Source organism: Emydura macquarii, unplaced genomic scaffold (assembly GCF_026122565.2).
Source record: "Emydura macquarii macquarii isolate MOO-44397 ecotype Brisbane River unplaced genomic scaffold, CSIRO-AGI_Emac_v2 contig_2988, whole genome shotgun sequence".
NCBI classification, from domain to species: domain Eukaryota; kingdom Metazoa; phylum Chordata; order Testudines; family Chelidae; genus Emydura; species Emydura macquarii.
The window spans coordinates 4,655,145-4,670,123 of NW_027133125.1; the positions used below are offsets into that span (position 1 = coordinate 4,655,145).

General features: G+C 48.8%; 1 protein-coding gene across 1 annotated transcript in view; it reads left to right on the top strand.

Moving 5' to 3' along the window:
• Positions 1-9,365: 9,365 nt before the first annotated feature.
• ARPC2 (actin related protein 2/3 complex subunit 2) overlaps positions 9,366-14,979 on the top strand; it is a 33,855-nt gene continuing 28,241 nt past the window's right edge. Inside the window, exon 1 of the mRNA XM_067570079.1 lies at positions 9,366-9,583. Coding sequence (XP_067426180.1) covers positions 9,510-9,583 — 74 coding nt within the window. The 5' untranslated portion in view covers positions 9,366-9,509. The remainder of the gene's footprint in view (positions 9,584-14,979) is intronic.

Consider the following 14,979-nt stretch of genomic DNA (forward strand, 5'->3'; position numbering starts at 1 on the left):
ATGGGAAACAAAATCTACTCAGAAGCCAGAGTGCCTCACACACACCCCTACACCTGCTCCTGGCGGCACAGCGCCCCATAGCCCCATGCTGGGGCAATGGAGTCCACACTGACTTAGCGGGGACAGCGCCCCTACTGAGCCCCGCCTCCTGCTCCCTGCAAGCAGCCCCTAGCACCACGCTGGGGCCTTCACACTGTACTGACTCTGACCCTACAGAATCACCAAAACCCCTTCCTGCAGCGACCCGTAGAGCTGCCGTCTGCCAGGCCCGACCCTGCTGAGTCTGGCAGATCTGAGGAGGCCCCGGCCCAGAACGAAGCGGTTCTAGGCTCCCCAAAACAGCAGTGCGGGTGCAAAGTGAAAATCAGCAGCGATGCCATTGGCTCCTTAGATGGGCTGATTGAGCAGCTCCACGGGTTGTTTGCAGCCCGCCCCCATGCCCCCACAACGAGTTCGCTCCAGACCAACCTGTTCAAACCAGATCCATAGTGAACCTGCTTTACTACCGTGACCGCAATACAGAAACTGTGCAAAGGGAAACCCTGCCCACTGAATTCTGACACATGGGGATTAGCAGCCCTGGTAAATATAGTTCTGCCCTGGGCTGGCACAGGGAGCGGGGCTCGCCTGCTTTGATATGGAAATCACTCTTGGAACGGGCTGGCTTTATTCTCGATGGAGGCTCTGAGCGGCTGTGTGTTTTCTCCTCTGCTCGCATTTCAGGTCCTTTGGCACAGCCTGTTAGCGCTGCCCTCTGGGAGGGGCTGTTGATGGCAGAGATGTCCAAGCATGAGATCAGATTGTTGTTTCTTTATAAGGATGAAACAAATAGTTGTTTCAAACAGTAATAATCTATCGGGGGAATAAATTCTCCAGCTGTTTACAGGTACAGCAAGTCTTGTCTTCCTTGGTTTTGCTGGAGAACTTGTTGGAGGTTTCTGAAGGGCATCGTGAGCTTTCCCATCCTGAAACTTTCACAAAGAGGGCTTTCTTCTCCAGTGTTTGTTGGACATTTGAGTTAAAGGCTTTCAAACAAAACAAAAACCTAGAATTTTAAACAATCTGAATAAAAAACAGCCCTCAACTAGGTGTTACTTGCATGGTATCTGGGATGCCACCATCCTGCCGCTTCTTCAGTCATCCACACAGTTTTCCAGGAAATGTAAAAAATAAGCAGGACAAATGGAATTCAGGCCTTCTTTATAAGAAAGAAAGAAAGAAAGAAAGAAAGAAATGTCATAAGCCCAATTGTTTTCCTTTGTCCAAACCCTTAGTACCCAGCTTTCCACCTCCTGTTCTGTAGGTGTCACGGATGACAGCACGTACCCAAAAAATGGTCTTTCCAAAATGGATTTGGGATCCTCATCTCCAGAGCTGACGGCTGGGGCCCCGATTCAGGAAAAGATCTCTATTCAGGACAGCATATGACTATGCACACACTTATGCTTACAACCAGTGCATGCCCACATGCTTTCCTGAATCAGGACCTGACTGTGTTAATGGAGACCCCCCTTGTCTAGATGCTGAGCTCCTATGAAACGTGCACTGGGCTTTGATCAGTGTCTTCCTGCTCAAGAGGAGACTTATCCGGGATTCTGAGTCTGGCAGGGAGGCGGCGAATTCAGGCTGAGGAATAAGGCAGGAATGAAACACACCAATATCAGAGACCTCAGCAAATGGGCCTTTTCCCGGCTCTAAAAACATCAGGTCCAGTCTATGTATTAGCTCCTTCTCCGTCACTCAGCCAGCCTGGGTTTTGCCTACATGACCAGCGGGGGAACGATGAGTCATGGGCAAAATTGCGAAGGTGGCCAGGCTGCTCTGTTGTATTATCCCCTAAGGGGGACTCTTCCGAGCTGAGACACAGCCATTGGCTGGTTCTCATGTGGCAGGCAGGACCCCCAGAGAGCGGTAGGTCTGCAGTCAGAGCGGAGGGGATTCACTGAAAAGCCCAGCAGCGGCAGGAAAGCCTGGAGGGGCGTTTTCCTGCGAAGCACCCTAGCAGAATGAGCACATGTGCGGCCAATGTGTGTGATAACACCCACCTGCAGGTCTGGGCTGGAGCGGCCCCTGGAGAGGGGTGTGACTGGGGGGGGAAGGCCCAGGCCCTTGCGTTCTATCTCCACATGCTTCATTACGGAGCCGCCGTCAGCGTGCTCAGTGCTGCACAAATATAGAGGAAGTCCTGGCCCCTGCCCCAAGGCGCACACAGAGTAAATCGGGCCCTGACAACAGCATGGAGACACCTACGAGACCCAAGGCGAGGGCCAAGCTAGACGCAAGGCAGGTTCAAAATCCAGTCTCTCCGTGGTGGGTGACCATTGGGAGGAGAGTTAAGGTGGGATCTGAAGGCAATTGGACAAAATCCTGAGCCGGGTTTTCTTGCTCTGAGGCCTTGGTATCTCAGCTGATTGATGAGGGGCTGCAGAGGCCTTCACTTTGGGGGAACTGGCTTAAATCTGGGCCCAAGTCAGCTGCGAGCTGCCCTTGGATGAGGAACGGACACTGCCGGACAAAGCCCCACCACTGCAAACAGATTCTCAAAGGTCATTAGGCGCCTAACTCCTACTGATGTCAATGGGAGTTAGGTGCCAAAATACCCTTGGGGAGAGGGGCAAATAGACAAAGGAGACAAACCCCACACTGCGAAGCCCTGTCACGCCAGACCTCTGCCAGAAATAGGAAGGCAGGTCTTGCCAGCCTGGGTAAGGCGCAGCTCCCTCCAGCCCAGCAGCCCGTCTCTATCAGGGGCAGCAGCCGTCACAGATCTGGGATAAACTGCCCCTGCATTCGGTGGTCTCTAGAGAGTGATTAAAAGCCTTGAAGCCAGAGGCTTAACAACCCTTCAAAAGTAGAATATACTAGAATAACTCTGGCTATTCTTCATATCCATGTGAGGGTCCAGTCTCTCACTGGATCAGCCTAAGTGCATAGAGTCGTAGATCCCAAGGGACCAATGTGATCCTCTAGTCTGACCTCCTGCAGGCCAGAGACCTTCCCCAAAATAACCTTCTCAGCCTCAATGACCTCCTGCGGCAGTGAGTTCCACAGGCTAATCGCACGTTGTGTGGACAAAGTCCTTCTGTCTGTTTTGAATTGCCCGCCTTCTCATTTCATCGAACGTGCCCCTGCGCTTGTGTGGCGAGGCAGGGAGAAGAGAAGCTCCCAATCCACTTTCTCTAAAGCATTCAGACACCCGAAGGGCCTGTCTCTGTTTCACAACTCCGGTAAGCACTTGTCACACCTCTCTGGTCCCGTCGAACCGACTCACGTCATGGCCGTCGAGTGACCTGCTGAAGTGGAGGGATGGGGGGCCAGCCCAGCTGCCTGTTGACTGTCGCTGACTTCATGACAGGTACTAGATGGCAGGGCCTGAGGACAAGCCAAGGACTCAAGGGACCACTGGGGAGTGAATCCTTCTAATCTCATAAACAGCTCTTCCCCCAGGGCAGGGGCGAGGTGCCCTGGTGGGATGGGCTGGGGAAGTTTGCCCTGCCACACCTGCTCTGTAGATTAACGAGTTGTTGATCCAGCCCATTGACCAGCAATACAATTCACATCCTGCTCGCCTCTGTCCCCTCCTCGCTGAGCAATTTCTCCCCCTCCCTCCTAAATAACTTGTGGTTGTTAAGCGCCAAATTCCAAACAAAGCTTTTGAACCAGCGTGTGAGGGTAACAATGCAAGATACAGAGGAATGTGCTCTGCCGGGAGCAATCACCACCCAGGTGTCTGCCAACAGGGGAAGGGCCCATCCACCTGTTTGCTTATTAGGGCGGGTTAGTTTACTGGGGTGGGGAAATCTCAGCCATCTGCACCTGGATTTCCATTTTCTGACGTGGATTTTTTTTTAAGAGCTGTCCTGTCAGTTGTCCCCAGGTGTAGATTTATAAATTAAAATAAGATAATACCTAAAATAGATTCCAAAGCCCTCGGGGGTTGGGGTCTGAGTGTGCACACTGGACATCAGAACTACTAGGGGCGGCAGTGGGGTGGGGAGGGGGACGTGAGCTGAGGACTTATTCTCCCCCTCATCGGATGACTTTGATGGGAGTTATTCGTACCCTTGGGAGAATGGAGCCGTGGGGATTTTGGAACCTGTAAATGGCAGCTACTTAGTGGTGGTCAAACAACTGCTTGAGCTGAGTGAGAGGGCAAGTGCTCCCGGCAGAGTCCCGGAGACCCCGTATAGGCACTTCGCCACATGCTGTGCACCCAAAGGGAGTGCCGTGCACTGCCCGGACAGTGTGGGTCAGTCTGAGAGCCACGCACCATCATGGGTCCATGTGCATGCATCTGGATTCTGCGCACACCAGAAGCACAGATGAGCAGTGCAGATAACACAGGAAGGGCAATCAGCGTACCCAGGTGAACGGCAGACTGGAGATACTAACTCAGATCCTGCATGGGACTCACTGGTTTGATGCGTGTTATGTGTCTCCCCGTTTCACCTGAGAGGACAAAATTCTACCATGGTAACCTGCTAAGGAGTTACTCTTTTTGATCAAATGGTAGATGTGATGCACCTGGGTTCAAACCCCACCTTCTCCTGATTCAAATCTCTCCTCAGGAACACGCTTACCAAGATCCCTCCAGTAAATGAATCAACACCAGAATTTGCATATTACTAACAATTATTTTCCATGTAACTAAACTAAACAAAACGTCTATTCCCTTCCATGCACAGAAACCGGATCCCTGCAGCACTTGGCAATCAGTGCACCCAGGTGGTGTCTATGCTCCCCAGTGAAGCTGTGTGCTGGTACCCATCATGTGTACACTGGCAGGTGGCGAGGATTAGTGAAGCTTGTGTTGTTATATGTGCAGCGATACAGCCTTTATTCTACGCACACACACATAATTTGCATTACTGTGGATTCTGCACGATCAGTTTTTTCTCTGCTAGCAGGGTGGATCTGCAAATGGGGTCTGTGCCCTAGTGCAGATCCTGTGCACACAATCAGATTCTTGGTGCAGGACTTGTGTACTCACGTCAAGATGAAAACATGGATGCAGATCCTGGCCATTTGACTGAGTCCTGGGCACCCAAGTGAATACACTGGACGAATGCAGATCCTGTGCATATGTACAGATCCCAAGCACGAATGCAGACCCCGTATGCTTAATTGTGATGCTATACAAACCTGAACCTGTGCGCTGTGCACATCATACATGCTAATTGGGATCCTGTGCACACATGCAGATCCTGTGCACACAGGCCAATCCCATGCATTAATGCAGACCATAAGAGCAGCCATACGGGGTCAGATCAATGGTCCATCTAGGCCGGTCCCCTGTTTTCTGACAGTGGCCAGTGCCAAGTGCTTCAGAGGGAATGAACAGAACAGCCAATCATCCAGTGACCCATCCCCTATTGCCCATTCCTGGCTTCTGGCAATCAGAAGTTAGGGACACGCGGCGCATAGGGTTGCATCTCTGACCATCTTGGCTAACAGCTATTGAGGGACCTGTCCTCCAGGAACTTATCTAGTTCTTTTTTGAACCTTGTTACTGTTTTGGCCTTCACAACATCCCCTGGTAATGAGTTCCACCCTGCACTGTGTGAAGAAATGCTTCCTTTTGTTTCTTTTAAGGAGGCTGTCTGTTAATTTCATCAGGTGATCCCTGGCTCTTGTGTTATGTGAGGGAGTAAATAACACTTCCCTGTTCACTTTCTCCACTCCAGTCATGCTTTTATAGACCTCTGTCGTATCCCCTTAGTCATCTCTTTTCCAAGCTGAAAATTCCCCAGGTTTTTAAATCTCTCCTCATAGGGAAGCTGTTCCATCCCACTGATCATTTTTGTTATCCTTCTCTGAACCTTTTCCAGTTCTAACGTATCTTTTTTGAGATGGGATGACCAGAACTGCATGCAGTATTCAAGGTGTGGGCATACCATGGATTTCTCTAGTGGCATTATTATATTTTCTGTCTTATTATCTACCCCTTTCCTAATGGTTCCTAACTTTCTCTTAGCTTTTTTGACTGCCGCTGAACATTGAGTGGATGTTTACAGAGAACTATCCACAATGACTCCAAGATCTCTTTCCTGACTGGTAACAGCTAATTTAGACCCCATCATTTTATATGTATAGTTGGGATAATGTGTTGCAGTATGCTTTACTTTGCATTTATCAAGACTCAGTTTCATCTGCCATTTTGTTGCCCAGTCACCCAGTTGTGTGAGATCCCTTTTGTAACTCTTCATAGTCAGCTTTGGACTTAACTATCTTGAGTAATTTTGTTTCATCTGCAAATTTTGCCACCTCATCGTTTACCACTTTTTCCAGATCATTTATTAATATGTTGAACAGCTCTGATCCCAGTACAGATCCTTTGGGGATACTATTATTTACCCCTCTCCATTGTGAAAACTGACCATTTATTCCCACCCTTCGTTTCCTATCTTTTAACCAGTTACTGATTCACGAGAGGACCTTCCCTCTTATCCATTGACAGCTTAGTTTGCTTAACAGCCTGTGGTGAGGGACCTTTCAAAGGCTTTCTAAAAGTCCAAGTACGCTATTTCCACTGGATCCCTCTTGTCCACATTTCTTGCTCTCCTCCTCAAAGCATTCTAATAGATTGGTGTGACACATTGCACCCCTCATGATCACCCTTGTAGTGTCACTGAGTATTGTTTAATGCAGTGGTTCTCACCCTTTCCAAACTATTGTACCCCTTTCAAGATTTTGATTTGTCTTGCGTACCCCCAAGTTAAAAAGCTACTTAAAAGCTACTTGAAAAAAAAAGCTACTTAAAAGCTACTTGCTTACAAAAAAAGCTACTTAAAAGCTATTTGCTTACAAAATCAGACAAACACAAAAGTGTCACAGCACACTATTACTGAAAAATTGTTTACTTTCTCATTTTTACCATATAATTGTCAAATAAATAAATTTGAATATAAATATTGTACTTACATTGCAGTGTTTAGCATATATAAACAAATTTTAGTTTGTAGTGACTTTGATAGTACTTTATAATGTAGCCTGTTGTAAAATGAGGCAAATATCTAGATGAGTTGATGTACCCCCTGGAAGACCTCTGCATACCCCCAAGGGTACATGTACCCCTGGTTGAGAACCACTGGTTTAATGCAAAGTATGCCATGTAAGATGTTTCTGAAATGCTCATGAAGTACTGAACATTATTGTTATAGTAATATGTTTGTTGCAGTTCCACGTGTATGGTTATGAGGCTTCGCTATGTGATATGCCCAAAGATGTGTCTCATGGCTTAAAACATATCCAAGCAAGACTCTCTGAGCAGAGGGGCAGTTCGTGCCTCATTAGGGCCTGCATAGAACAACCCAGCTCAACATTCCAGGAACAAAGGACTGGCCTAGAAGCCAACGAATGAATCCACAAAGGACCTCAGTGACTCAGGGAACGGACGGAATCATACAGGGACATTGTTTGCCACCTGACCCTGAAGGGGAGGGGGGCAAAGCCCCAGATGGAGAAGGAACATTTTAAAAAGGAGACGCATTTTGCTGTTCTCTCTCTCTTCTATCTCCATCTACAAACACCACCAAGCAACCGAAGTGCCTGGCTGAGGAGCCTGGCTGAGGGCACACCCGCCAGCCTGTGGTGAGAATCATCCGAGTTTGTAAAGTTGTTGAAAGTGTTAAGCTTAGTTTAGAATGCGATTTGCCTTTTGTTTTCTCTTGATCAAATCTGACTTGTTTTCCTCTGACTTGTAATCACTTAAAATCTTTCTGTACTTAATGAATTTGTTTGTTTGTTTTATCTAATTCTAAAACAATGCATTTGGTTCCAGGTGTGCTAGAGACTCCATTTGAAGTGACAAAGCTGTTTCTTTGTTAAATTGATGAACTGATTATGAGCTTGCAGTGTCCAGTGGGCAGCACTGAACATTGTAAGATGGAAGTTGCTAGGTCTGCATCTTGGACTGGGAGATATTGGCTGGCGTCCTTCTGTTACATGATCTAAAGAGTGGCTTGCCAGAAGCACTCAATCAATTGGGAGCCACTGGCTTGCTGGAAGCTGTGCATGATCTGCCCAGGAGTGGGAGTCCACACAACAAAGCAGAGGTTAAGATGGGCTCCAAGAGGGGGAGATTGGGGTGATATAGTGATTCACCAGTCCAGACTGCAGAGGGGAACGTCACAATTGGATCCTGTGCCTACATGCCCATCCTGTGCATTAATACGGTGTGGCTCCCGTAGGCTAACTCGGATTCCATGCATGAATTTGGATTGTGTAGGCTAACGGGGATCCTGTGCACACCAGCCCACCTGGGCACTAATTCAGATTGTGTAGGCTAACCAGGATCCCAGGTTGCCAACTGTCTGTAAATTTACGGACAGTCAGTAAAATAATGTACAATTTTAACACTGTCCATAAATCCCTAAATAAACGAAAATGTCTGTGAAATTGGATAGAAATAAAATACATTGTATTCTGACATTGTTGTCATTCAGAATCACTTCTTGTATCATAAAAGTACACTGACTATGACTTTATCAGTGTCCTGTTTTCTATTATTGCCCACACCCAAAGAACCTGATGGATCAATTAACTGCAGCTAACTGTGTACTTCTGAATTCCTGTGTACAGAATATCCGGAGTACAGACTTGTGTGACATTATTGAATGGTTTATGGTATTTTAGTGATGTCAGTAAAAAGCTGACTGCGTCAGTAAAAAAAAAAAAATCAACGTCAGAGCTTCATGTCAGTAAAAACTCAAACGCAAGGCTGGCAACCCTAGCACTAATTCAGATTGTGCAGGCTAACTAGTATCCGAGGCACCCACCCCACCCCAAGCAGGAATTTGGATTGTGTAGGCTAACTGAGACCCCGTGCACACCAACCCACTCTGTGCACGACTTTGGATCGTGTAGGCTAACCAGGATCCCGTGCACACCTGCCCACTAATTCAGATTGGGTAGGCTAACCAGGATCCCGTGCACACCTGCCCACTAATTCAGATTGGGTAGGCTAACCAGGATCCCGTGCACACCAGTCCACCCTTCCTGTGCACTAATTCGGATTGCGCGGGCTAGCCGGGACCCCGTGCACACCAGCCCCCCGTCGGGCAGTAATTCGGATTGCGCGGGCTAGCCGGGACCCCATGCACACCAGCCCCCCGTCGGGCAGTAATTCGGATTGCGCGAGCTAGCCGGGACCCCGTGCACACCAGCCCAGCCCCAGCGGCCGGTCCCAAGCGCCGCGCGCGCGACTGACGGACCCGGCCGAGGGGGCGGGGCCCCGGGTGACTGGGGCAGGGAGCCGCGAGGGAGGCGTGCGCGCGCAGCCGCCCACCTGCCCCCGCCCCGCCCCGCCCACCTCCGTAGCGGAAGTGACGCGAGCCGCGAGGGAGGGGGGCGGGGCACAGAGCGGAAGCGGCGGCGCAGGCTCGGGCGGGTCCCCGGTGCGCGCAGCGGGCTCGGCTCCCTCCCCGGCCTCGCTCCCTCAGACCCCCCCCGGCCCGGCCCGTCCCGTCCCCGCCCCGCCGCCGGCCCCGGCCCGGCCCGGCTCCCGCGCCATGATCCTGCTCGAGGTCAACAACCGCATCATCGAGGAGACGCTGGCGCTCAAGTTCGAGGGCGCGGCCGCCGGGTGAGCGCGCGGGGGGGGGGCGCGGAGCAGCCCGGGGGTGAGGGGCTGGGGATGGGGGGTGAGGGGCTGGCATGAGGGGGGGCCGGGCGACAGACAGACAGCCAGACAGCCAGAGACGGACAGACACGCCGCCCGGCCCGGGTGCGGCACTTCCGCAGCCAGCAGGCGCGGGGGCCCCGCCCCGCCCTTCCCCGGGGGCGGTGGGTGCGACCGAGGCCCGGGCAGGTGCCGCCTCCCTGCGTGCCGGGCCGAGCCCTGCCGTGCGGGGTGGGGTGGGGGGAAGGGAGGCGCCCCCCTCTTCCCGGCTCGCAGCGGCTCAGCTCCCCCCCTCCCCCCCCGTGCTGGGGGTGCGGGTGGGTCTCAGCGGAGGAGCCCCGGTGGCTTGTGTAGGAAGGCGTGGGCCGCCAGCTCCTGGCTACCTGTCTCTGAGACCCAGCCCCCCCAGGCTGTCTCGGAAGAGGCGGGATCCTGCCAGCAGGCAGCGCGGGCACCTCTGGGCCCGGTCCGCACACCCGTCCTGTGGGCGAGGAGGAAGTTTCAGTGCAAACCATCCCCCGGTGTTGGGGGTACAGCCCCTCGGGGGGGCGCAGGTATGCCAGTGCAAAGGTGCTTGTACTGGGGTAGCTTAGTCCCCCTAGAGCACTAAACCGCTCTGCGCACTTCGAAATCGGAGTTTGCACTGCTATCGTTACAAGCTGTACGACTCCTGTCTGTAGAGAAGGCCCCAGAAAAATCAGCGTTTGCACGGAAAGCATTGGCGTTACTTTTAAAGCGTACTTCCTCTGTTAGCGGAGATGGAGCTGCCAGCCCCCTTTCTGCACACTCACAGGGCATCAGACGGGAGCCCTTGACAGGCCCCAGGTCAGGCTCAGGGGAAGGAACCCAGTCTCATGACTCTTCTGCTTTTTCTCTGTTACCCAAAGGTTTCTTTGAAGTTGTTTGCCTGGTGCGTGCAGAACAGTAGTAACCTGGGCAAAACATGACCTGCTTCTTCCCACTCCCCCCAAGCATTCAGACATTGAATAGACCTTCACAAAGTAACATGCCCGTCTTTCATCCTCGTCCACTTGTAATAAAATAGGAATCTGAACAGTCACCGGGCTTTGATCCCCTGATGAGTTTCTGTAGGCTGTAGAGTGACTTAGCTCTAAACAAACAGCTTTTCTCCTTACAAGCATTTAATGCAAAGAGTCCTGCCAAGACATGGCAACCGCATTATACACACAGCCCTCCGCTGACCCTGTTAAAGCACAGCGATTGCCTGGCCTGTATAGCACAAAATATTGTCTGTTAGAGGTTAAGTGTCTCTCAAAAGTGCTCTTGCCATGAGGCTTCTACTGAGGAGCTCTTCCTGTAGTAGGCAGCTTGGAGGACGTGTGTCACCGTTCTTATCTAATAAAGCGATTACAGCTCAGGTTGCAAAGTACAGCCTTTGGAAATTGTTGGCTCATACCACTAAAATCACCATGTTACCTTCATCCTGTAACAGTTGCATGCCTGCAGATTTCCATTTTACTCCACAATAAAACATCACTTCTGCATTGGCCATACTTACATGCAACACCAACTGTTTCTGGATTGGTTCTGCTTTATCTCGGCAACTTGGTTTGCTGATGTGGTATCTGTCTTTGCTTTATGTTAATCTAAAAACTGCTTTTAGGTTTTAAAAAATGAATCAAATAGACTTTATTTCTGTATAATCTTTGTGCCTTGGTCATGGTTCTAGTAGAGAAGAAGTTGTAACTTCTGCATTTTTTTCCTAGCTGATACTAAGGTACTCTTGTCCAGGCAAGCACAGGGCCAAGACAAGGATCTGAAACATGCAGGGATGTATTTTTCAACCTGTCATGTTTCTTATAAGTCACATGAAGTGGATTTCACTCTATGCCTTCATTAAATTGAGATCTCAAAATGCATTCCATTATTCAAAGTCAAACCGTAAATCTGGTGTGCATCCTTTTGGAAAATGGATGATTGTCCACTGTGATATCTTAAGACTTTGAGGTGGCACAGGTGGCATTTGCTTTATGTGATTTAGCTATTGTTTTATCAGGGTATATCTTAGGAACTGTTGCAGGGTGGTCATGATGAGGGCAAAATCATAGGAATTCAGTAATAGGAAAAATCAAGTCTGAACATCTTACCTGAAATAATCATTATTTTCCCAGTTTAGTCCAAATAACTTGAATTGAGCAAGTACTGTGGTGAGGTTGAACAGACTTGAACATGCCTGCTGTCATAGAGGCTGTCACGTCCAAGGCTGCGAGTCTGTCATGGAGATTGCGGAAGTCACGGATTCCATGACTTTCCACGACCTCTGTGACTTCCGCAGCTGCAGTGGCCAGTGCAGCTGGCCCCGGGGCCAGCCGCTGGGGCTTGGGCGCTCCTGGGGCCAGTCATACCGGCTGTTCCCAGGGTCTGCCTGAGCAACAGTCCCGGGGGTGGCCCTGGGGACTGTCGGAGAGCAGTCCCCGGGGGCCTCTGAATGGTGGGCTGGGGGCACTTACCCCTGACTAAATCTTAGCTGCTCTGGGCTGTTTATAGTAAAAGTCAGTCATGTACTGGTCATGGCTGTGAATTTTTGTTTGTCTGTGACCTGTCCGTGACTTTTACCAAAAATACCCATGACTAAATCTTAGACTTAGTTATATCTAATGGTTAGAACACAGGACTGGGAATCAGGAGGCCTGAGTTGTAGTTCCAACTTATCCACTGATTGGCTATATGACCATGGTCATGTCACTTAACTTAGCTTTGTTTTCCCAGCTGTAGAACAGGGATAATATCCAACTTGTGTAAAACTTTCAGAACCTCAGATGAAAGATACTTTGCACTTTCATAGAATTATATTAGAACTGATTTCTGAAATCCAGTTTAGCTTCAGGTTAAGATATAGCTTATAGCATCATTGGCGTAACAAGCACTTTATAGAAAAGCTGGGCAGCAAGGTACCTGCTCTGAGAAATGCACTGTGTAAATGTGATCCTTCAGAACATGGGTTCCATTTACTCCCATGGAAAATTATCAATGTGATAGGCCCCTGACAAGATAGATTAATAGCACTTTGCAGGCTAGGGCCCTATATGTCTCTTTAAAAAGAATCTTTCCCTTTCTCTGGAGGTTTTAAGATTTTACTAAGAATTTACTGATCTGGTTTCGTATATTTCTGAGCTCCTCATTCTGTCTCCCACTCGAACCCTGAGAGCTGCCAAGTTGAATGAGATTCTTGATGGTTCATTGCATCCACCCACCAGTATGCAATAATCCCAGAATGTCAAGTCCTGGATGTTCTTTATAAAGAAAAACCCATGGAAACTATGGAATCCATGACTCCTGTGGCAGCCAATGGCAAAAATCCAGCCCTACCATCTTTAATGTTGGGTTTAGAGAGCCTTTAAAGCAGTAACCACACAACTTATTGTACTTATTACTGCATCCATGTCACTTTAACTCCTTCATTGCTGGACTTGGTTGCATCTTCTACAGCAGAACGCTTCAGCATTTATGCCCTACAGTGAGAAAGCAATCCTAGAAGTGAAAGTGGTTAATGTTACCTATTTGCATTCATCTTCACACCTGGAAAGTGGTTTTAGAACTATTGGAACTCTGCAGGATGTCATGGTTGGGAGTTTGTCGTAGACGTGCTTCCGTCGAACAGTTTAATTTAAATCATCCTGGTTATATTGTCTTAGATAGGCTTAGCAGAAACTGCAGTGGAATCAGATTGTCTGATTTGTGTAGCCTATCCGTTTAGAGTGTAAGTGTCTCTGGGCATGCACCATGTTTGCACAGCACCAAGCGCACTCTTGTTAATACAGAAAAATGCGGGTGCTAGCCAGAGGACTAAACATGCTAGCCAACGGTAGGTATAAAATGGATGGCTTAGATCCTCATGCTGTTGGGGGAAGCCTTGCAATAGGTGACTGGCAAAGGGATTTTTCAAGCCTGGCCTTAACATAACAGTTGGTTCTCTCATGGAGTCCCGCAGTGCACAGCACAAGGCCAGCAAGGTGAATACTTGCAGTGTGTCTGCTTCAAACCAGAAAGGAAGTGTGTGTGGTTGTGGCATGCTGTATGTGACAGAGCAAGACTCCAGATATTACAGCTACGTTTCTTTGGCTGTGCCATGTCCCAGTACTCTTTATACACTGAACTTCTGTCGTGCCTTTCCACTCAGGATCTCAGAGAATTTTATCAACGAGTCTCACAACAGATTGATATCTCCAACTTACAAATGAGGGGGAATACTACAGGATGGGGAGGTGACGTGGCCAAGATCAAGGAGTGAGCGAGTGGCAGAGCTAGGAATAGAATTCAGAGTTCCTGAGTCCCAGTCCCCTGCTCTGACCACTAGACAATACTTCCTTGCTTTGATTCTTCCCTAGGTGTAATGAAGGTCATTGCAAGCTGTATCAGGCATCATGAGATGCTATCTTACCCCTCTCAGATAAACTTGTACATAGACTCCAATGACTACAAAGGGATGCTTTGTCCTGTAAGACTTTGAAGTAGTTTATTTTTATCCTTCAGAGTTGGAGATTAGCATACCTGTGCATAGCTCCTTCAGTACCATCAATAGCCTTTATTTGGTGCAGGCATTTATGAACTATGTGGTCCTCTCATCAGGCCGTCCATGTGATTACTAGCCCAGTCTGCATTTGCACATGCTCTTGATTAATATAGAAGACGAGAGGACAGTTTGAACAAGATTTATAATTCCTTTCCTCTTTTTTTAAATGAATTATAGTTACATATGGCTGCAAGCATATGTAGCCTGAGTAATGAGGGTGAGGATCTTGGAATTGTCTGAGTCAAAACTGAGGAAATGCTGTCAGATGAGGATTTGCTGTTGATAAGTGCATGTTGGAAGCTGCAGATCTTCTTGAAGCTATAGCTCTGCTGGGGGTGAAAAATCTGATTTGGAGTTCAACGTACATTGTTACATTAAGTCCACTTAATCTTATAGAAGAATCAGTTGAGGTAGGCAAGAATGGTGGGAGGAAATTTGGGCAGGCAGAAATTGTACCTGCCAGAACCCTTTTTTTATTCTTGCATCTCAGCACAGAGCAGATGTTCTTGATGGAGGATTCAGTCAGTATTTGACTGCATGTGGGTGGTTTGGACTTGATTAATATTAACACTGGTGGAAAATGGACAGCTGCCTTGGGTAAGAAGTGCTGCCATTTTGGGTTCAGAGTTCAGAAGGATTTGTCAATCAGGTCTGTCTTGTGTTTCGAGTTGGTCACAAAAAGGGAGCTGTCTGAATTATTTTTGGCGTGTAAGCCTTTTTTGTTTGCCTTTTCGCACAGAATGTAGCAAAAAGAAAAGATTGTTGTATTTTCACAGTACAGGTGGATTTTGGCTGCAGAAAACTTGAGATAGCAACTTAGCGATAA